This window comes from Mus musculus, chromosome 2 (assembly GCF_000001635.26).
Source record: "Mus musculus strain C57BL/6J chromosome 2, GRCm38.p6 C57BL/6J".
Taxonomy (NCBI): Eukaryota; Metazoa; Chordata; class Mammalia; order Rodentia; family Muridae; genus Mus; species Mus musculus.
In genome coordinates this window covers 50278534-50299469 of record NC_000068.7, presented here as the reverse complement: position 1 = coordinate 50299469, position 20936 = coordinate 50278534, and the positions used below count along the sequence as shown (strand labels likewise).

General features: G+C 38.4%; 1 protein-coding gene and 1 long non-coding RNA gene across 13 annotated transcripts in view; one reads left to right on the top strand and one right to left on the bottom strand.

Moving 5' to 3' along the window:
• Gm13483 (predicted gene 13483) overlaps window positions 1-2660 on the bottom strand; it is a 137158-nt gene extending 134498 nt beyond the window's left edge. For both annotated transcript variants that reach the window (NR_040362.1, NR_040361.1), the window contains exon 1: window positions 2568-2660. This is a non-coding gene — a long non-coding RNA (predicted gene 13483). The remainder of the gene's footprint in view (window positions 1-2567) is intronic.
• Window positions 449-19589, top strand: Mmadhc (methylmalonic aciduria (cobalamin deficiency) cblD type, with homocystinuria). 11 transcript variants are annotated; one of them, NM_001348200.1, is made up of 9 exons: window positions 2669-2827; window positions 3161-3218; window positions 6572-6661; window positions 7968-8185; window positions 10438-10543; window positions 11545-11675; window positions 18281-18367; window positions 18812-18897; window positions 19068-19589. In NM_001348200.1, exons 4-8 carry the CDS (start codon window positions 7997-7999, stop codon window positions 18857-18859), a joined length of 561 nt encoding a protein of 186 aa, NP_001335129.1. In that variant the 5' UTR covers window positions 2669-2827; window positions 3161-3218; window positions 6572-6661; window positions 7968-7996; the 3' UTR covers window positions 18860-18897; window positions 19068-19589. The 11 variants fall into 11 exon arrangements, with proteins under 11 accessions (XP_006497661.1, XP_006497660.1, XP_006497659.1 ...); XM_030246620.1 differs by having other exon boundaries at window positions 2716-2827; window positions 6557-6661; XM_030246615.1 differs by having other exon boundaries at window positions 2716-2827; window positions 6517-6661.
• The last annotated feature ends 1347 nt before the right edge of the window (window positions 19590-20936 follow it).

Genomic DNA, 20936 nt, shown 5'->3' with positions numbered 1-20936 from the left:
TGAGAAATTATAACCCTAGGTACTAACCAACTGATTTAAACCTGTGTCTATGGAAAACCAGCACACAAGTCTTTTTAAAAAGCTTTATTCGTGGGCAGCAAAAATTAGATGAAAAAAACTCAAAGATTATTTAAAACAGGAAAGAAAAAACAATCAAGCCCTCATACATTGTAATACGATTACAATTCAGGCACTGAGCAAAAAGGACAGGAATGAGCTATCAAAGCACATAAAAATAAGGATGCTGACTGAAAATAATTTTAACAAATGTAACATATGCTAGAGTGGTGAGGCAGGAGAGGGTGAGTGTGTGGAGGAGCACCCTCATAGAGGCAAAGGGGAGGAGGGAGGGGGGATTTGTGGAGGGGTAACCAGGAAGGGGGAGATCATTTGAAATGTAAACAAATAAAATGATTAACTTTAAAAAAGTAAAAAACATACAATGGGCAAAGAGATGATGGGCATTAATGATCAATGATGGTGAAGGGGTTTGATAAAGCAAAGGGTATTTTTAATAGCAAAACTATTCCGTATGAGATTTTAATAATGTATGCATGACACTGTGTATATATTTGTCAAAACCAGAAACAAAAGATACTTAAAGAAGTCTTAGAGCTCAAAGAATATACAGATAAATAAAAATGACTTAGAAATAAGGACAACAAGGAAGAAGAGGAAAAAAGAAAGACAGTTCACAGTATTTTAAATTCCTTATAAAACCATATTTTAACAAGAGTTGAGCTGCTGAACTATCATTAGATATAAATGTAGTGTGTAAGACTAAAGACAGAAGAACTGCCTAAAAACATTGCACATAGTTGGCACTATGTGCCAACTCCCACAGGCTTAGCTGTTCATATAAACCCACTATATGAGTACACTGAATGTAGTTTAACAGTTCTGAACTCGCCTTACATGTACACTAGAATTGAAGTTAAGCAAATCAATTACAAATGGGAAAGTCAACTGTCTCACACTGGTTAAAGAAGACAACTGTGTCTCCTGAGGAATGTGGTTAATACTAGGACTGGGATAAACAGGAATAGAAGAAGATCCTGGGGTATCTAAATGCCAAAAATTTTCAAAACAATCTCAAGAAATAATGAATGACAAACAAAAATATTGATGAGTACCAAAAACAAACAAACAAACAAACAAACAAAACCTATGAGGTTGTGTCAAAAAGCATAGGTTCCAAGTAAGAGAAACCAAAACTGGATCAATATGAAAAACAAAATTAAAAAGAATTTTTAATTAATATGAACCACATTAATATAAATGACTGAATGCATAGACAAATGGAAGCAGACAATCCTTCCACAAGACCTCCAGCTGGTTTATGAAGACACTCTGTGCTCAGACAAGTGAATGAGTGAGTGACACCCATGCCAACAAGTTGGGCTTAACACCCTCCTTGAACATCCCTAAAACAGTAACTCCACAGTGGAGAAGCAGGGTTTTACCTCACCAAGCTGATAATCGGCGATAAATCAAATCCACAGTAAGGAGCCTTGATGTGATTGAGTAAAAAGTACATTTCATATCATTAAGCCCAAACACTCTTTCTTCAGTCAATACATGAGAAAAATGGCAAGTTCCAATTCAGAAAAAATGTCTGATGAATACTTTCTCAAACTGCTAAGGTTACTGTTTGCCCTCTATAGGCTCAGGTTTTGGAACACTTGGTCTCAAGCTGATATGGGGGTTTTGGGGGGGAGGGTGGTTAGAAGGTATGGCAATGCTAGAGGAAGTATATTACTGGGGTGGGGAGGCGCTTTGGAGTTTTAAAAGCCACCCACCATCCCCAGTGAGCTCTTTGCTTTCTTCTATAGTTCAAGATAGGAAGCCTCGGCTTCTGCTTCAGCCTCTACATTTACTACTTGTTGTCAATCACCCCCTCCCCCCGATTTTGGAGTCTTAGAATGGTAAGGCCAAATAAAAAATTCCTTCTATAAGTTTGACCATTGTGTTTAATCAACACAACAGAAAAGTCATTAATACAGTTATCAAAATCAAAGAAACTTCAAAATTAACTATGAGGTTCTTTTAAAAATACATTAGATAAGCTATAGGCTATTACTGATACATACATTATATAATGTATGTATGTTTACCAAGCCTATTAAGAATCTAAGGCTGTCGCGGAGCTGGGGCGGGGGGGGGTGGGGGGGGGCGGGGAGCTGTCCTCACAAACAATAGTTCTTGACAAACAGTTGTCATGCAAACAACAGAAGGCAGAATCTTCGGAAAGCTGTAGGAAAGTCCTACGGGAGGATAGAGAATCTGTTGAAGGGAGTTGAAGAGTCGGCTTGGCAGTTAAGAACAAGCTCACCGGATCCAGCTTCAACTCCCAGTACTCACATGGCAGCTCACAACCAGCCTTAACTCCACTCCCAGCAGAACCAACACTTTCATCTGCACATATATATACGTGCAAAAAAAAAAAAAAAAAAAAAAAAACAAACCAAAAAAACCTATAAACAAAAAATAATTTTTAAAATTTAAAAACAACAACAGCAACAAAAAAATGTCAAACGTACCAAAGAGTCAATGAAGCAAAGACTCACCAAAGACGGGTACCGAGTCCTGTAAATATTCCCAACTTGGTCCCGCTCCGCCCCGATCCACCAGTTTACCCAATGAAACACTAGATCGCCTTCTGGAGCCCAAGATCATCCTCTACTCGAAGATCGACCGACGGCATCGATGGGCTCGGAGGCAACTACTCAGGCCTGGGCGTCAGCAGCGCCTCTGCCTGGACCGCAGTAGCCGCCATCTTGCCAGTGGACGGGGTGAGGGCCGGGGCGCGGAGGCCGCGCGGTGACTGGTACGGATGGTTCCCACCCGCGGTCTCTTCTGCACACTCACGGGTGACCGTGCCCCTGCTGGCGGTCTTGCCCCCCCCTGTCGACCCACCTCTGTCCTGGGCTCTTCCGCTCACTCCCCACTCAGCTCCGCCCGAGCCTGCGCTCGGAGCGCAGACCTGCTGGGCCCGGCCCGGCCCGGCCCGAGTGCCAGCGCCCTAGTGTCCCCCGGCTTCCCGGGGACGCGGGGCCCGAGGCCGGGCTTTGGGGAGGGACACGCCTATACTGCCTGGCCTGAACCTCTGTCGGGACAGCTTGGCCTGTCACTAGCCTGTCTTGTTTTTGCTCTCTCCCAGGGATACTTTGCAGTGGGGCAAGAATTTGCGTCCGCCTTCTTCACTAGAAATGGCCCATGTAAGTCACTCTTTGAATAAACTTGTTAGGAAATGGAGGGACGAGTTTATGATGACGTTGGCATAATGGTCGCCTTGATGTATCGGCGGTGTCGGGGAGCAGAGGGTGTGAAATTAGGTTTTTATGCTTTGAAATTAGTTGAGCACATTCTATTAAATTCGGGTGCGTTTGTTTCTCCAATTTAATATATACATATTTTATACTCATATAATCCAATTCAGTGCAGGCATCCTTTCCACAATTTTAAAAGTGATTTCAGTTAATATTTAGAATGTTTTGAGCCCTTTACAAAAGAAAACAGCTTCGGTTAGGCTGAAGTTTTGAAGTTAGTAGTATAGTAAGCGACTTTACAATTTCTACAAATGCACAGCAAAAGTTCTTATTCAGGCTCACAGACTTGACTGTATGCTGTGCACATCCTACCTTAGATAGTTCATAAGTAAGGACATAAGACGTAAGAAGACTTTTAATAGAAGTAGTACATGGTAGGGGCAGGAAAGAGGGCTAAGCTCTTAGGACCACAGGCTGCTGTTGCCAAGGACCCAAGCTGGATTCCTAACTCCCACAAGGCTGGTCACAACCTTCTGTAACTCCATTTGTGGGGCACCAGCGCGCACTTCTGGGCCACATCAGACCCCAGGTACATGTGGTACACATGAGGTACACATCCATACTTTCAGACAAACACTTTTTAAGTAACACATAACAGTTGTTTGAAAGCTTGAAGAAGATGTTGTGAGAGTTACATGTGTAAGAGAAAATTGGAGTTTCGGATCACCTAATGGGAAAAATGTTTGCCTTGAGTTTTGAGAGATGAGTGGAATTTAGATCATCAAACGTTTAAATTAGAAGATCAGACATTGTATACAAAACAACATCAACTACACTTTCCCCCCCTGAGTTGTTTAAATATTGGGGTGTCATTTCTGTCCATCTGAATATAAGTTGTGTGTTGTTTAAATATTAGGGTATCATTGCTGTCCATCTGAATGTAAGATGTGTGAGGGACGTAATACAGGAGGTGAAGATGGATTGGGAGATAAAGGAATATTCAGGAACCTTGAATGCTTTACTCAGTAATTTAACTTCATTCAAGTTGTAATTTAACGAGAGCTGTAGTAGAAAAATTAATGTAGAAACAATTAGTTGAGGTGGCATTCCTGTTGCAGTGTTTGAAGGTGTGACTGTAGAGACAGGTCCTAAGAGGAGACTGCCAGTATGAGCTGAGTTTTAAGGTGAATTCTTATCCACCTGCCCTGAAGGGACGTAATAGGAAGAGGCCTCTGATACTCTCTAGAAGGAGGGAAGTTGGGTGAAATAGAATAGAATGCTGATATCTGTACTTTGTTTTAAATGAAGACAGTAGGATGAATTTATCAAACGATAGCAATTCTTTGTTAGAATGACGTTTATACTGAGTTTAAATGTTGCCATTTAGATGTGCATACATAAGGGTTTTGTGTTGTCTTATATGTGTTGTAAATTCTGGACAGATAGTAGTGGAATATGCATATACATATGTCTTTAATAATATCATGAGTTTTTAAAAAAGTCCTTATTTAGCATCTAGACAAACTGAACTTGCCACCCTTCTGGATATACCTATTTCAGACTTTAGCCTCTATTTCTTGAAACTTAAAAACTTTTAATAAAATGTCCCAAGTTGCATGATTCTCGGTGAAGGTACAAGTCTGCTTTCCTGTAAAGTCAGAAGATACTGCAGCTGAGTTAGTGTGCTCAGATGGTTTTAGTTATCTACAAATGGCTGTCACTGAAGACCCCTTTTTTTCATGTGAAAGACACATTTCTGTGTGCCTAAGCATTGAAACATGGGCATTCATAACTGTGTGGTAACTCAGTCCAAATAACCCAGGCCAGGTGATGTCAGTATTTTTTTGGATGTAAGTGGCCAGCTGGCAAATAAGCTAAGCAGATAGGCTAATGCCGATGTGGTGGTGTGAGAAGTGAGTGACTATGCCTGTGTTATGGAGAAACATCAGTTCCCATCAGCTGTATTGAGAAATCATCTGACAACTTGTACGTTAAATATTCTGACCTAAGTATTGTGCTAGAACCTGTCCATGCATAGTTACATCATACATGTAAGATCAGAAAGTGCAATACAAAGATATGCCAAAATTGAGGAAAGTAAGCATTGCCACCAAACTAAGAGGAAATAATAGCTTGGGGGTTGATTATCACAGTCTGCAGCAGGAAAGGAAAGGATCAAAAAGGAAACATTTAGGTCCAAGGATAAATTCTCAACTCTCTGGTTTAAGGATCTCATTAGTTGTTCTACATTTTAGTATTTATTTAATAAGGTAGTATTTATAGATTCACTCTGTGACCTTTATTGGAAAAAACACACTTTTATCCCAAAATAATGTTTGTTCTTTTTGTGATGCGACCTCAGGTGAATCTGAAGGAAAGCGTTTATCTACGAGTGAGAGAGTGATTACAGGAACTGTGGCAAGCCAAGTAGGCCATAGGCAACCCAGAGGAAAGCCAAGGGACAAGGGTTTTTTAATTTAAAATACAGCAGGTTGCATCATTTGTTGGATTGGTTTTTGCCCTGTGGATCAAACCCAGGTAGCATCAGTCCAAAGCTGAACAGGCAGATATTGGCTAGGCACCCCCATAAAAGTGTTTGACTAATTTGCAGAAGCAAAGCTACAGTGGCCTGTGTTTGAGGTTATGGTTTGGATAGTCTTTCTGTGACAGTTCATTTGATATTCTCAGACACCTCCCTACATCTCACCATGGCCTCCTTGATAGGGTTTGGCATATGTGCCCCCCCCCTTTGATCCTGACAACTATCAGGAGTGTTTTTGTTTTAATTGTAAGTACACATATTGTTTGTCACGTAGTGGGTATTCCACAGCAGTAGTAAAGTAGTTTGTGTTGTTTTTTAAAAATACAACACAATGGGATGAATTAACTTACTGCATAAACATGAGAACCTAAATTTGAGTTTGCACCTGTGTAAAAGTGCAGGTATAGCTGCACATGTTGTAACACCAGCACTATGGGGGAGATGACAGGAAGTTCACTGGAGGAACTTGATGACCGCCATAGTCCAGGCTCAGTGAGAGACTATCTGAAGCAATAAGGTAGAGAGCAATAGAACAGGACTCCTGCTGTTCCCTGTTATACCCAAGCACACACCTGTGCAATCATCACACACATATATGCACATACACCACATGTGTGTCCATACATACAAAGATAAAACAATATGAAGGTTTGTCAGAATTTATTATTTATAGCCAAAAACTGTCAATTTCTCTGTTATTATTAGGTGCTCTGTAACAGAGCCAGACTGGTTTCCTATCTCCCAGGATTTTGTTCTTTAGTGAAAAGAGTCATCAATCCAAGAGCCTTTTCAACTGCAGGATCTTCAGGTTCTGATGAGTCTCATGTGGCCACCGCACCTCCAGATATATGTAAGTAAAAGAGTTATTGCTTTTATTAAATATATATACTTGTTTCAAAACTTTGTTGTGCTTACTCTACTAGTTTTACTTGGAGTTTTATAGTCTTTTTAAACTTTTGTTCCATTGAAAATAAAGTTCTGCCTAGATATATCAGAAAGATAAAATATTACAAAAATACATTATAATAATGTTCCTTACAGGATTTTATGCCAGTAAACATAATATAATTGAAATATTATGAGTTAAAAGTCCTTTTGATATACTTAATCTCTAGAATATCATAGTTTGGTACATAGTGTACTGTGTATTTCCTAAAGGTGTCATATGACTAAGAGCTACATCTCACACCTAATGACAATAGAGAGATCATTGTATAGTCTGTTGCTACCTGAAGAAAAATGTCAAAATTCAATGTTAAGTGCATATTGTATTCCTACTGTAAAATACTAAATTGAGCCATTGGAAGTTCAGTACTATCTACACTTGGTTCCAAAACTTCTGGTTGCTTTTTTAAGATTTTATTTTTATTTTTATTTCTGTATGGAAGTGGGTCTGAATGTGGGTGTGTGCATGTGAGGACAGGTGCTCGCAGAGGCCAGAAGAGTGTTCAGTCCTCTGGAACTGAAGTTACAGGCAGTTGTGGGCAGCCCCACTTGAGTCCTGGAACTGAATTTAGCCCTTCTTAGGCTCAGTATGCACTCTTAATTGCTGAGTCATCTTATCAGTCCTAAAACGGATTTCATGAACTTAGTTTCTTTCTGTCATCTGACATACAGTCTCTGAACCAGGTCTTTTGATTCTGTAAGCTGTGTTGCTAATTACAGTTCTTTGCTAAATCTTTTCAATGAAGCAAGCATTTTGTATGTTTATTATGTATTTGTTGAATAATTTACCTGCCATCTTCAGCAACTCTTTTAGTCTGTTATTTGCATCACTATCATACTAATCATTTTAAGGAATTTTAATTATGGTATTTTCTTGATAAATATTCTTTATTATTTCTCTCAGCAGTAGTTTCTAAATTATGAGTCATTGTCCAAGGCTATTTAAAAAGGGTGGGTAGTGATTAGAAAATTTTTAAAAATTATACGTTTCATACTTCAAAATTTGTAAGTCATGCTAAAAAAGCAAAGGCTTTTAGAAGCTTAACCTAATGTGTCCCAAAAGTATTAAACATAGAAGTCGTGTGCTTTGAGATCACCAGGGCATTTAAAGCACTACAGCTCCCTGGTTTTGATTTTTGTTGTTTTTAACAACTCCCCAGTTTCTATTACCTGAAGACTAACCATGTATGACCAACCCGTGTTCTCTTCAGGCTCTCGAACAGTGTGGCCTGATGAAACTATGGGACCCTTTGGACCTCAGGACCAGAGATTCCAGCTTCCTGGGAATATAGGCTTCGATTGTCACCTCAATGGGACTGCCTCACAGAAGAAAAGCCAGGCCCATAAAACTTTGCCTGATGTTCTAGCAGAGCCTCTTTCAACTGAAAGACACGAGTTTGTGATGGCGCAGTATGTAAATGAGTTTCAGGTGGGTTGCTAATACTGCTGCTCTCATTAATCTGCACTACTTTCCTGTTACTTCATACATTTATTGAGAAGATGGAAAAGAAGGCAGTAGGTATAAAAGCAGCATAACCAGCCTTTTCCAGGCACCATCCGGTTTACATGCTTAAGTTCATCTCTCAAATAGTTCTTCCATAATTCATCCCTACTGACTGCTTACTCCAGATAGGACTGCGGAATTGTTTTCTGTATTGCTAAAGACTAAGGAAGGTTTCTTGTCTTTCTGAAATTCTAGTAATCCTAAAATTACTTATGGAGCAGTCATGATGGCACATGCCTGTAATTCTACTACTTGACCACTAGGAGAAAGATCTCTGAAGGTTTAAAACTGTCCTGACCTATATTGTGCATTTAGGCCACCTGGGACAATTATTTTTTGTCAACTTAAAAAGAAAGCGGTATAAATGTTTGACTTTACAGGGGAAGAAAAGAAAGAATAAATCTAAAGAATTAGGGGAGGGGTTTTGTTTTTGTTATTTTCCTTTTGGAGAGAGAGTGTGTGTGTGTGTGTATGTATATATATGAACATGTCCATGTGTTTGTGCAGGTATACTTGCTCAAGAGGGCATGAGTGGAGACCAAAGTTAATACAGGGTTATCTTCCTTAGTTGCTTCTCCACCTTACTCTTTGAGGCTGAGTCTGTCACTATATCAGAGCTTTCTGTTTTGGCAAGGCTGGCCAGCAAGGTCTCCAACATGGAACACAGATGTATGTGCCTCCATGCCTAGCACTGTAGGTAGATGCTGACAATCCAAGCTCAGATCCTCATGTTTACATGAGAATACTTCCTGAGCCCTGTGTTATGATTATGTAACTGGAGTTCTTGTTTTTGTTTATTGTTTTTTGTTTTAGCTTTTTCAAAAGAGAGTTTCTGTGTGTGACAGTCTTGACTGTCTTGGAACTCACTTTGTAGACCAGTCTGACCTGTAATTCACAGAGATTCACCTGCCCTTGCCTCCCAAGTGCTGGTGTTAAAGGCATGTGCCACCATGCCCAGCTCACCATTATTCTTGGAAATAGAAGGCTACATACATTTCAGAGATTTGGTCAAGCTCCTAAGATAAAACATTGCTACATAGTTTAACTAGAGAGTTTTTTGGTTGGTTGGTTCAGTTTTTGTGATAGTAATAAGTTTTTGTTTGTTTTTAAAGATTTACTTTTAATTATGTGGTATCTATGTCTCTGTTTGGGTATGTGCACATGAGTACAGGTGCCCATGTAGACAAGAGGCATCAGGTCCTCTGGAACTGGAGTTGCGGGTGCTTGAGAGCTGCCTGAAATAAATGTTAGAAACTGAACTCGGGACCCCTACAAAAGCAATCATGTTCTTAACTATTGAACCGTTTGGCAGCCCCTGCAGGACAGATTTTTAAATAAAGCTATATTGTTTGGTCACTAGTCTCTCAAAGTATGTGTTGTATTGGATGCTAGGACACTGGGATGTTGCTGGCTTCCTGGACCTTTTTATATCAGATGATTCTTGCTCAGTCCTCTCACTTCTTGGTTCTTCCTCTTCTTACCAAATACTTGATCTTATTCTGTTCTTAATCTTCTCATTTCAGTTATTCTTTAGTCACTAGTTCATTGGCATTTTCAACTCCTAAATTTATAATTCCTAAGTCAGTATTATTTCTGACCTCTACCCAGTGGGTGTCTTTATTTGAATATCTGGTAAGTCCCAGATTTTGTGCTTAATACTGATTTGGTCCTTTTATTCCCTTAAAGTTTGTCTTTATTCCTGTCTAGCCAGTCATGTGAATAGTATAGCCATCCTTCCTCTATCTTAAGATAAATATAAGACAACTTATAGTAGAACTTAATATCTAGTTAATTATACAATTAATATAATTGTGAAATTATATATAATTTATATATTAATATTAATATGTATTTTATTTATTATAGGACCGTCCTTGGCCTCCCATTTCTAGTATGTCTCCACAAGTACTGTCAGAATCACATGGCTCCATTCTGTGAATTTGATCCTAACTTACTGTCCTTTCAACTTTGTCAGACTTCAAGACCTGTTTCTTTTACTTGCATTTTTAGGGACATTATATTACAGCATAATGGACTAGCAAAAGAGAATGAATCTAGGTTTTAGTGTTGGCTATAGCACTTTGAGACTTTGAAAAGTCATTTAATCTTTCTGAGCCTTTGTTTGCTTATATGTCAAACTCAAAATTTTCCTTTCATCCTTGTCCTTGTTCGCACAGGATAGTGATGCACCTGTTGAACAAGAAATTAACAGTGCAGAAACTTACTTTGAAAGTGCCAAAGTTGAGTGTGCGATCCAGACATGTCCAGAGCTGCTGCGGAGAGGTACTGTACTTTTTATATCGAAACGCAAAATGTGTATTAGATAGTGGTAGTGATGTCTTCATATGCTTAGTGAGGAACTCCAAGTACTTGAAAGGCCATATGTTGATATTTAATGTCTGGATAGAAATGATTGCTTGAGCTTTCACAACTGAACTCACATACATTAATACAGGAGTGATAGGATTTATAATAACTTTTCCCTTAAACTTCATGTTTCTACTCTTGTAACTATGATCTTTATAAGTTTATGTATAATATGCAAAGAAGAATCTTTGAGAATTTCATACAATGAGTTTTGATTATATACATCGCCATTCCTCTCTGCTCTTGAGGATCTCCTACCACCTAGCTGAACTACTCCCAGCCCACCATACTCCATATCTTTCTCTTTTTAAAAGATCAACTATGGAGTCCATTTGGTGCTGCCAAGATCATGCTCAGCCTACCAGGAGCCACATCCTTAAAGAAAACTGTGTCATCTTCCCCTAGATGCCATCAACTGTCCATAGCTCCTCAGTTAGGGGTAGGGACTAGTGACCCTCTCTGCTTCGTGCTGGAATGTTAGTAGTCTTCATTTTGTGCAAGTCTTCTGCATAGCTTCTCTGAGTTCATAAGAACAGAAGGTCCTGTCGTGTGCCATCCTTCCTGAATTCTGGAAGCTGGTATGGTATAGATGGCCCATTGGTGGCTGTATATCCAGTCACTTATTCTCTGCACTTTGGCCAGTGGTCAGAAAACTCTTAATAATAAATTCATTTGAACATGATGTTAAAAGCGAACCAGTGTGGTGTGGCTTAACCCTCAAGGTTGTTTGTATCCCTATCTCAGCTCATCCAGCCAAGCTGCATTCGCTTCACTGTTCAAAAGCAGCCACGCAGGCGCGCGTAAATCTGCCTTAGCAGAGTGTAACTTAATTTCATCTGAGGAAGTTATTCTAGAGACTATAGCTCTTTGTGTAAAGCTAATTGTTTTCTTCTTGGGATTTCTATTATTGTTTTTAGATTTTGAGTCACTTTTTCCAGAAGTGGCTAATAGCAAACTAATGATCCTGACTGTAACCCAGAAAACTGAAAATGACATGACTGTCTGGAGTGAAGAGGTGGAGGTTGAGAGAGAGGTGCTCTTGGAGAAGGTAACTCGTCAGTGTCCTTGTAATGTTGTCATACTCAAATGCCACACCAGTCGAGGTGACACATAATTAGGAAATTCCCTCTTATATGAATTAATAGTACACATTGAGGTTACTTTAGATTTAGACTGCTGTAGACTTAGGGGGTTTTGTGTTTGTTTGTTTTTTAAAGAATTATTTATTTTATACACACACACACACACACACACACACACACACACACACACACACACACTTTATGTTGCTGTCTTCAGACACACCAGAAGAGTGCATCTGACCCCATTACAGATAGTTGTGAGATGCCATGTGGTTGCTGGGAATTGAACTCAGAACCTCTGGAAGAGCAGTCAGTACTCTTAACTGCTGAGCCATCTCTCCAGCCCCTTTAGCCGGTGGTTTTGGTTGGTTGGTTTCGGTTTGTTTGTTTTTTTTAACCTGCCTTTAAGAGAACAATATAGCAGCAACCTTACTTGACTTGGATTTCCTATGTAATCAGCTTTCACAACCAAAACTACTGCGTAGCTGTAATCTTATGTACTCTTTCATGTCCTAACCCAGAATAAAAAACGTGTATATTTGTGTTGTGGTAATCATGTGCTGAAAGGAGCCAGCAGTTTGAAAGAAACCTTACATAATAAATGCTGGAAACAGCACATGGATATTATTTGATAAGTGAATGTTAGCTTTTCTGATTGATTCTGGGGCAGTAGGAGTAAAACTCTGCTAAAGGTTTCTGTAACGTGTCCTTCATTCCTTCCCCGTGTGATGCTTTTCTGTCCAATAAGTAAATACAGAGCAAAAGCCCTTTGTGGGGGACATGGACATGGGGACAGATAAGATATAACAAAATTCAGGCAGAAACAGATTCAGACTCATGGAGCTGACAGATTTATAGATAAGCCAGAAACCAACAGCTACAGGGAGACAAGTAAAGAATTGAAATCCAGACTCTGTTAAACGACCGGAAGAGGAAGTCTGATTTCCTTTCCCTAACCCAACACCAATACATACTGGTAATCCTTGAGTTATCACTAATGCATTTAGCCAAGGCAACTGCTACCTTTTGCATAAGAGATTGTCTTTTCTGGTCTGTATGTGTTCTGTGAAGTATTTCAAACACTGAGGAAATAGCGCCATTTTTTCAAGGGAAAAAAAAAGTGCTACTTTCAGGGGCTGTAGAGATGGCTCAGCAGTCAAGAGTACTTGCTGCTCTTCCAGAGGACATGGGTTTGATACCCAATACCCACATGGTGACTTGTAGCTATAGTTCCAGGGGATCCATTGGCCTCTTATGGCTTTCATAAGCACCGTATATGCATATTGCCCACAGACATATATCCAGGCAAAATAGCCATACTCATGACTTAAGTAAATAATGTTTTTCCAGTGCCTCCTTTCTTAATATTCTTGAAACATTTAGTTCCATTTATTCCTTTTCTAAATTTTTCTAAAATATTACTCCAACACTCTATCCCTCTTCTGCATCCCCTATACCTTCTGTAACATACCAAGTAAATACTGAGAAGCAACCCAGTTACCTCTAAAGAAGAAGTAATAACACTGAACAGCATGACAGGAGACCACAATGTATGCATCTTTTTCCTGCCCTGTGCTTTTAACCTAACCTTTTTATACCAGTATATGTAGATATATTTTATTTCTTATAAAATATGCATTGTATTATGATTAAACTAAAATTTTGAAGTTATTTTAAGACTTCTTTTGTGATTTATAAATTGAAAATCCAACTTTGCTGTTACTGGCACAGCTATGGAAATCATTGTTATCTCCTTTTTTGTGAACACTAATCTCCATAGACTCCTAGATAGAAGATGGCTGAAGTTCTGTCATTTTAAATTTTGATAGATGGCTTATGATATGCCTACCCTAGAAATTAACTTAATATTTATGCTATGACCTAGCTTATCTTCTACCTTAACATTCTTTTTGTCAATCAGATAAAATGTTCAGATAGTTACTTATGTACATATGTATTTAATAATTTTAAACTATGTAGTAATTACCTTAAAATTGATGATGGGTAATATGAATTTTTCTGTAGGACAAGAGAGAGAATTCCTCTGTGTGATAGATTAAGAATGACTCATTTGAGTGCCTTAGCTTGCTCCAGTTGAAAAATCCCCTTACTGGTTTCCATGCAAGACAGTGTCAGGCATTGTATTACTTATTAGGGTTAACTGGATGCTTCTCTTCATTTGTGATAATATATTAAAGTTTACATAATCAGCACGATTTTATGGTAATAACATGTTACTCAAATGTACCACATAGAGCTTACTAATACATGTCATAGTGTTTTAACAGGTGAAAGCATATTTGTTATATCCTAATTTAAATGGAGTTATATAGAGGCATACAACATTCAGGCTGGTGTGATAGCCAGCACCTTTTATCCCAGCACTCAGGAGTCAGAGGCAGGCGGATCTCTGGGAGTTTGAGGCTAGCGTGGTCTATATAGTGAGTTCTAGGATAGCCAGGAAAACATAGTGAGAGAGACATTATCTAAAAACAGACATACTTTCAGATTTAAGAGAATTGGAGTAGGCAATATTAACAGACATCTTATTTACATGTTAAAAGCTTAATAAATGCATAGTTGTTGTCACATCGGGAGCTGCCACAGAGCTCATTCTTCTGACCTAGTTGGTTCTGACTCCAGTATAGTTCAGATTCCTGGGACAAGTGTGGACTTTGACTTGTACAAGCTAAATTTCTGTGGAAAAACATTTTAATTAAAGTATGTTAATGAGTTTGTTGGAACCACTTGTAACATATTCTCCATGTCCAATTCTGATTTTTTCCACCAGATGTCAGTGTTTGCTTTTGATGAATAGAAATCATAAGACATTTGCTGGCGCTTGTAATGAGATTCTTTTAGTTAACTTTTATACATGCTTGACTATTGTTTTGTTTTGTTCTTTTTAGTTTTTAGGAATGACTTTTTTCACTAAATTGGAATATGGTATAATGACTTACGTTTAAGACATACAAAGATAATGAAATACAGCAACCGCTGTTAATGTTGAGTGTGGCTGATAATACAGCATTTTTAATATATATCACCAGATTACAAATGAATGTGGAGAGAAAAATTAGTGTAAGTGCTATGCCTGTGTAGGAGTCACTCAATTTTTTGTAAGACATGAAAAATAAATAAATAAATGATAATAAATGTATTTCTGAAAAAAGAAAAACTTTGTGGCAAGTAAACTTACAGTTTGAGTAAAGTGACTTACCAGTGGCACAGCCCTCAGAAGAGGAAGTTAGAGACCTCCCCCAGCCATCTTCTCAGGCAGCATTTATAGACAGAAAGCAAACAACGCTATGATGGTAGCTCTAAGTTTGCCTTACTGAGCATGCAGTGATCAGTTGGCAGCCTGTGAGTGAACCGTACTCAGACTTGTGTTATAAAACTTACTCCTAAGTGAGACTGGCTCTTAAGTTTGTAGTATGTTAAATTGAGAGTCAAAATAGGAAAGCAGGTCAAAGTCCAGATTCCTTACGTAACTGCCTTTCTTAGTCTCTAATGCAGATCAAGTGCTGTTTGCAAGCTGAGCAGAAGACTTTAGCAGTGTAGAGAGAGGGAGGGGCTGAAGGCGGTGGGAGCAGACCAAGGAGCAGACTGGCTCAGAGTTACTTCTTAACGGGGTCAGAATAGGGAGGACTTTGTTATCGTGCTGGCTCAGGTACACAAGGCCCCTTCTTATTGACTGCTGTCAGTCTTCTGGCTGTTTTTGAAAACTGTGCTGTTGTAGATTCAGTTTGATTACTAATTATATGACAGCAGTGTGAATAATTCCATTCTGGCTTGATCTGGTCTGCCTCATTAGTGCCAACATGGTGGCCTCCTATAAATTTTAACAAGTTCCAGTTGTCCTCTTTATCCACTGATGATAAGAGCAAGACCATAACTTTGATTAGAGTGTATTTATAAGCCTATGATAGAGCTGAGTTTATGTCAGCGGCACATTTATCAGTTATCACTGACACTCCAGAATAACAGTTGTTATAAACAAAGTTACGTGAATATGGTCTCTTTCAAAACATTTTTTTATACTTTTGCCTTTTACTTAAAGGGAGGTTTTTTTTGTTTGTTTTGTTTTTTGTTTTTTGGTTTTTTTTTTTTTTTTTGATGTGTGCTGATTGCAAGCATCACTGGTGTTGCACAGTGGGATCATTATTAAGGAAAATAATGGTTAGTTTTCATAGTTACTGGACTACCTCCACAGTCAAGTTGATAATCAGGACAGTTACTAAGTGTCGAACAGGTAACTAGCATCTGTATGATGCAGTGGACCAAGAGATGGTTCAAATCCCAGTGGACCAAAAGATGGTTCCTATCTCAGGCAGGCTGGCCAGGTCACTACTCAGCATGGCTTGACATTTAAAACCTACAAAATATTTAATCATTTCTAAAATTTCTAGATTAGTGTGTTTTAAGGGCAGTTGACCAAGATAAAAAACAGAAAATAAATCCTTAGATGGGGGACTTGTGTATTATAGGCATCTTGGACAACCTATCTCAGCTGTAAACTCTGCCTTATACTTTTAAAATAGCCATAGACATTAAGTAAATGAACAGATGTGGCTGTGTCAGTAAAATGACTTATCCAAACAGGCATTGAGCTTGACTTGCTCTGGGACTATAATTTGCTAGTGTTTGGTATAGAATATATTCTGCATTTCTGAGTCTTGGCCATTAGAGTCAGTGTCAGCTAAAATGCCAGAAGTGCTGTGTCTCTTCACTCTTGATGGACCAGAAATCCATGTTCCCCAGCCTGTGTGATCCCTGTAAATTACCTTCAGTTCTCAAGTTTCAAATGGGTATTTGCTAGGCCTGTTAGAGTAATCTTGCCTCTTGCTTACTCAGCTGAGCTTTTTGCTAAACAACCAGAGCACCTCTCAGGAGCTTGTCGTGTGTCTACCTCTTTGCCCTAGTCTGCCAGACAAATTGCAGGTGTTTCAGCAATCCAGAATTTTTTTTTTTTTTTTTTGCCTCCTAAACTCAGTGACATCACCACTTTGGATTACACTCTGTCCTAGTTTACTTTCTGTTGCTGCAATTAACACCAAACCCAGCTTGGGAGAAGAGTTTAATTGGTTTACATGTCCTGATCACAGGGGATCACTGAGGGAAGTCAGGGCAGGGATTTAAAGCAGGAACCTGGAGGCAGGAACTGAAGCAGACCTCATGGAGAATCACTGCTTACTGGCTTGCTTTCCAAGTCTTGTGCAGCCTGCTTATAACCCAAGACCAGCTGTGTAGGGATGGCACCATCCATAATAAGCTGGATCCTTCCATGTATATCATTAATCAAGAAAATGCCCTACAAACTTACCTACAAGCTAATCTGATAGAGACATTTTCTCACCCTCCCAGAAGACCCTTGTGTGTGTCAAGTTGACCAAAACTGCTATGTACTTCAAAAAATATGTTTCTAGAGATGAAGGTAGACATTTGCTCTCATTTTCTCAAAGACCAGGACTTTTGAAGCATAAGAATATTTGTCTTGCATATTTTGATCAGTTCATAGCTTTCAACAGGATATAGATAGAGTTTTGGTCTCTCTGTTTCGACTGGAGTTTACAGACATGTCCTTGGGTTTTAGACATCCGTTGTGCTTTCTGTCAGTAGGATAGTCTAGACTTCCAGCTTTTTACTACTTACAGTTCTGGTTGGCAAGTACATCATAGAAATCAAGATGGTAAGATCAAATTCCTGATTTGTACATGGGGTATTCACATGTATACACAACATCTATAAGCTCATTCCTCTGCTCCAACTACCTGTGTCTTCAGATTTTGGGGTTTTTGTTTTGTTTTATGTAATATGCTGGTGATTCATTCTAGGGCCTTGGGTAAACTCTGTGGTTGAACTATGTCACAGTCCTATTTTGATTGATTTTTAATTACCTTTTCAGAAATATTTTGTGACTATATGGGTGGATAGATACATTTGAAGGACACACAATAATTGAATCTTTACAACTTCATTTATTTATGGGTGTTTTGGCTACAGTTATATCTGTGCCTGGTGCCCATAGAAGCCAGAAGAGGAAGTCGAATTCACTAGAACTGACATGTTTGTCATTTGTAAGCTGACATGCAGGAGCTAAGAATCAAATCCAGGTCTTCTGAAAGAGCAGCCCTTAACCACAGGACTGTCTCTCTAGCCCTGTTTCACACCCACTATTAACCAGTAGATAGGTGAGCTTCTGTTTTTTTTTTTTTTTTTCTTTTTGCTTATCTATTGTGATCTTCTTTATACAAAAAATAACTGATAGTTTGAAATTTAGGACATTTGAGTTAGTAGTACAGAGCTGATTTAGATATACTTTGTAAAGAAATAAAAGAAATTTGAAGAAAAGTACAACATTTAGGTTTTATTATAGAGGTTAAACTTGTATATTAACCATGTTTTGAAGTCGTGAAAATCTGACTATAGACAGTCTTAATTTGACTTTTTTTATTAATCCGATAGTTTTTTTTTTAAGCAAAAGATAGTCATTTATCATTTTATTTTAAGAACTATCAACCAATCTAAGGGCTGCTGGGATGAGCACTGACTTCACCTTTTCCTCCTGTAGTTCATCAGTGGTGCTAAGGAGATCTGCTATGCCCTTCGGGCTGAAGGATACTGGGCTGACTTCATTGACCCATCATCTGGTGTGGCAGTAAGTAAATATATTTTGAAAGCTATATTATATGGAGTAGATACAGTTCTTATTATAAAATTATAACTGTCCTATTGGTCAAAAAAATCCATTTAGACTTTTTCATAACACAAAATATTATCCAAAGAAGTAAGATTATTATTATAAGTCGATTGGTTTCACTATTCTAGGAGGCACATACAGCACTGTTTTTGTTAATGATATATGTAGATATAGATATATAGATATATGTATAGATAGATAGATATAGATATATTTACTCTTTGTAAGCTAAAGCTTAGAAAGTACTGTGGTCTAATCTAGTTTCTTAAAAGGCCAAAGTAGTTTGAAGTTAAGAAAATAATAAAGTGCAAAAAATTAGAGAAGTAGTTTTGGAAGTTTTTATATAGTTGTGGCCACATACTTCAATCACAAGAAGTAGTAAAATCATTTTTTAATTTTAAGGTAGAAACAGATACTTTCTGCTTCTCAGTCAAGTACAGTGTCGTATAGACTAGAAGACTTATCTTCCTTTAGTAGAAGAGATGGAGGTGAGTCATACATAATTAATTCTCTTAGGTTTCATTCCTCTTTAAAGTGTGTATCATGCTATGCATTCAACTCTAGGTAGCTTGAAATGTACTAAACAGTTCATTTTCCATTTCCAGCATGCATAGGAACTTTCTAATGAAAATATTACTTCATTTCTCCTTTCCTCCAGTTTTTTGGACCATATACCAACAACACACTTTTTGAAACAGATGAACGGTACCGGCATTTAGGATTCTCAGTTGACGACCTTGGCTGCTGTAAAGTGATCCGTCACAGTCTCTGGGGCACTCATGTGGTTGTAGGAAGTATCTTCACTAACGCAACAGCAGACAGCAGTATCATGAGGAAGCTCAGTGGAAACTAGCAGCTGGCACTGTGATCCCTGCAGCGCTGTTTGTCTGTCATGGATTGCTCTATATAAACACTGTCATGGACAGCAGCTTCTAGAGGATTCTTGTTTCTAGGTATTTATTGTATCATTTATGGGTTTACATGGACAGGTGACTTGGGGTTTCAGAATTGCAAATGCTAGTTCCTATTCTGGAGTGCATGCTGAACACATCCATATTCTGCAAAGTGAGGTCATCAGCTTGTAACCAGGGTATGTGTGTTCTCTTAGGGTTGATTCTCCCCTTTATTGGGAAAACTTTAATTATTTTTTCCAAAAATAAATCATACATTTGTCTATGAAGGCTTGTGTTTTTTATTGCAATAGCTTAAATACTACAGCCATTTAGCATGTTAAAGAAACTACAACATTAAACTAAATAGTTTTTTAGTACCATAGATAATTCTAGATTCACTGAAGACTTTACTCTTTGTCATGGTTTGTATATTCTTGGACCAGGGAGTGGCACCATTTGGAGGTGTGGCCTTGTTGGAATAGATGGGACCTGGTTGGACTAGGTGTGTCACTGTGGGCGTGGGCTTAAGACTCTCACCCCAGTTGCCTGAAAGTCAGTCTTTCACTAGCAGCCTTTGGATGAAGATGTAGAACTCTGAGCTCTGCCTACGCCATGACAGCCTGGATGCTGCCATGCTTCCACCTTGATGATAATGGACTGAACCTCTGAATCTGTAAGCCAACCACAAGTAAATGTTGTTTTTTATAAGACTTGCCTTGGTCATGGTGTCTGTTCACAGCAGAAAAACCCTAAGACACTCTTCTAATATTTTTAACTGCTAATCAAACTAGCCCTAGTTTATTATTTTGAAACAATGTTATCAGGAAACAATAATATTAAAAGTAGTATATCTTTTATGTATAAAGTGTTATCAGTTTCAGTCTTAGACTATAAATCAGTCTTCCCCCTGTAGTTGAGTCAGTTAAACATACTTTGTTTTCAGATGACTTGGTGCCTCAGCTCTTCACATCCCTAACTCCATCCCTCTAGAGGGTCTCATTCTCTTGCCCCGCAGAGCTTATTACACTGTCATAAAGTCTAAGTGAGAGGCGTCTGCCAATAAATGACCTGTTGATAGGAACAGTAGGAAGCGGTTGGTAATCAGGTCCTGCAATCCAGGAAAATGCTTCAGCTATCCATTTCATCTTACACAAGGCCACACGAACATGAAATGTTTAATGTTATCTGGCTAAATGTAAGACCCAGCACAGGAACATAGCTGTGATTCTTTCATTTATAGATGTTTGTTCACTCTTAATGGCAAACAAGAGGTCTACTAAGTATCAGAAGGGTTGCATAATTTATGTTGAAAGAACTTTAGGGTTAACTAATTCTAGTGCTACATTTAATAAACAAACAGGAATTGTACTCCACATGCTTCAAATTCCTTTTAAAGTTTACTGAAATATATATCTTTAAATTTTTAATTAATACATAACTGACAATTCAACTGTAGAATGCTACACTTCAAACAAGTTCTCTCGCTTTAAATTTAAAGCATGTTTGTCTTTCTTGGCCTTCCATCACTTTGAACACCAACTGAATTCTCATACTTAACACAGAAGTACTTTTCTTTTAGGGCTGGTTCTATTATTGCTTCAAGTAAAGTGTACCCACCACTGAACTGCTTACAC

Coding starts and splice junctions, on each gene's coding strand:
- Mmadhc (XM_006497596.4), top strand. CDS start 2,834: ATGGTTCCCACCCGCGGTCTCTTCTGCACACTCACGGGTGACCGTGCC. Junction 6,662..7,967: donor CACCGCACCTCCAGATATAT/GTAAGTAAAAGA, acceptor TGTTCTCTTCAG/GCTCTCGAACAGTGTGGCCT. Junction 18,368..19,067: donor ACCCATCATCTGGTGTGGCA/GTAAGTAAATAT, acceptor CCTTTCCTCCAG/TTTTTTGGACCATATACCAA.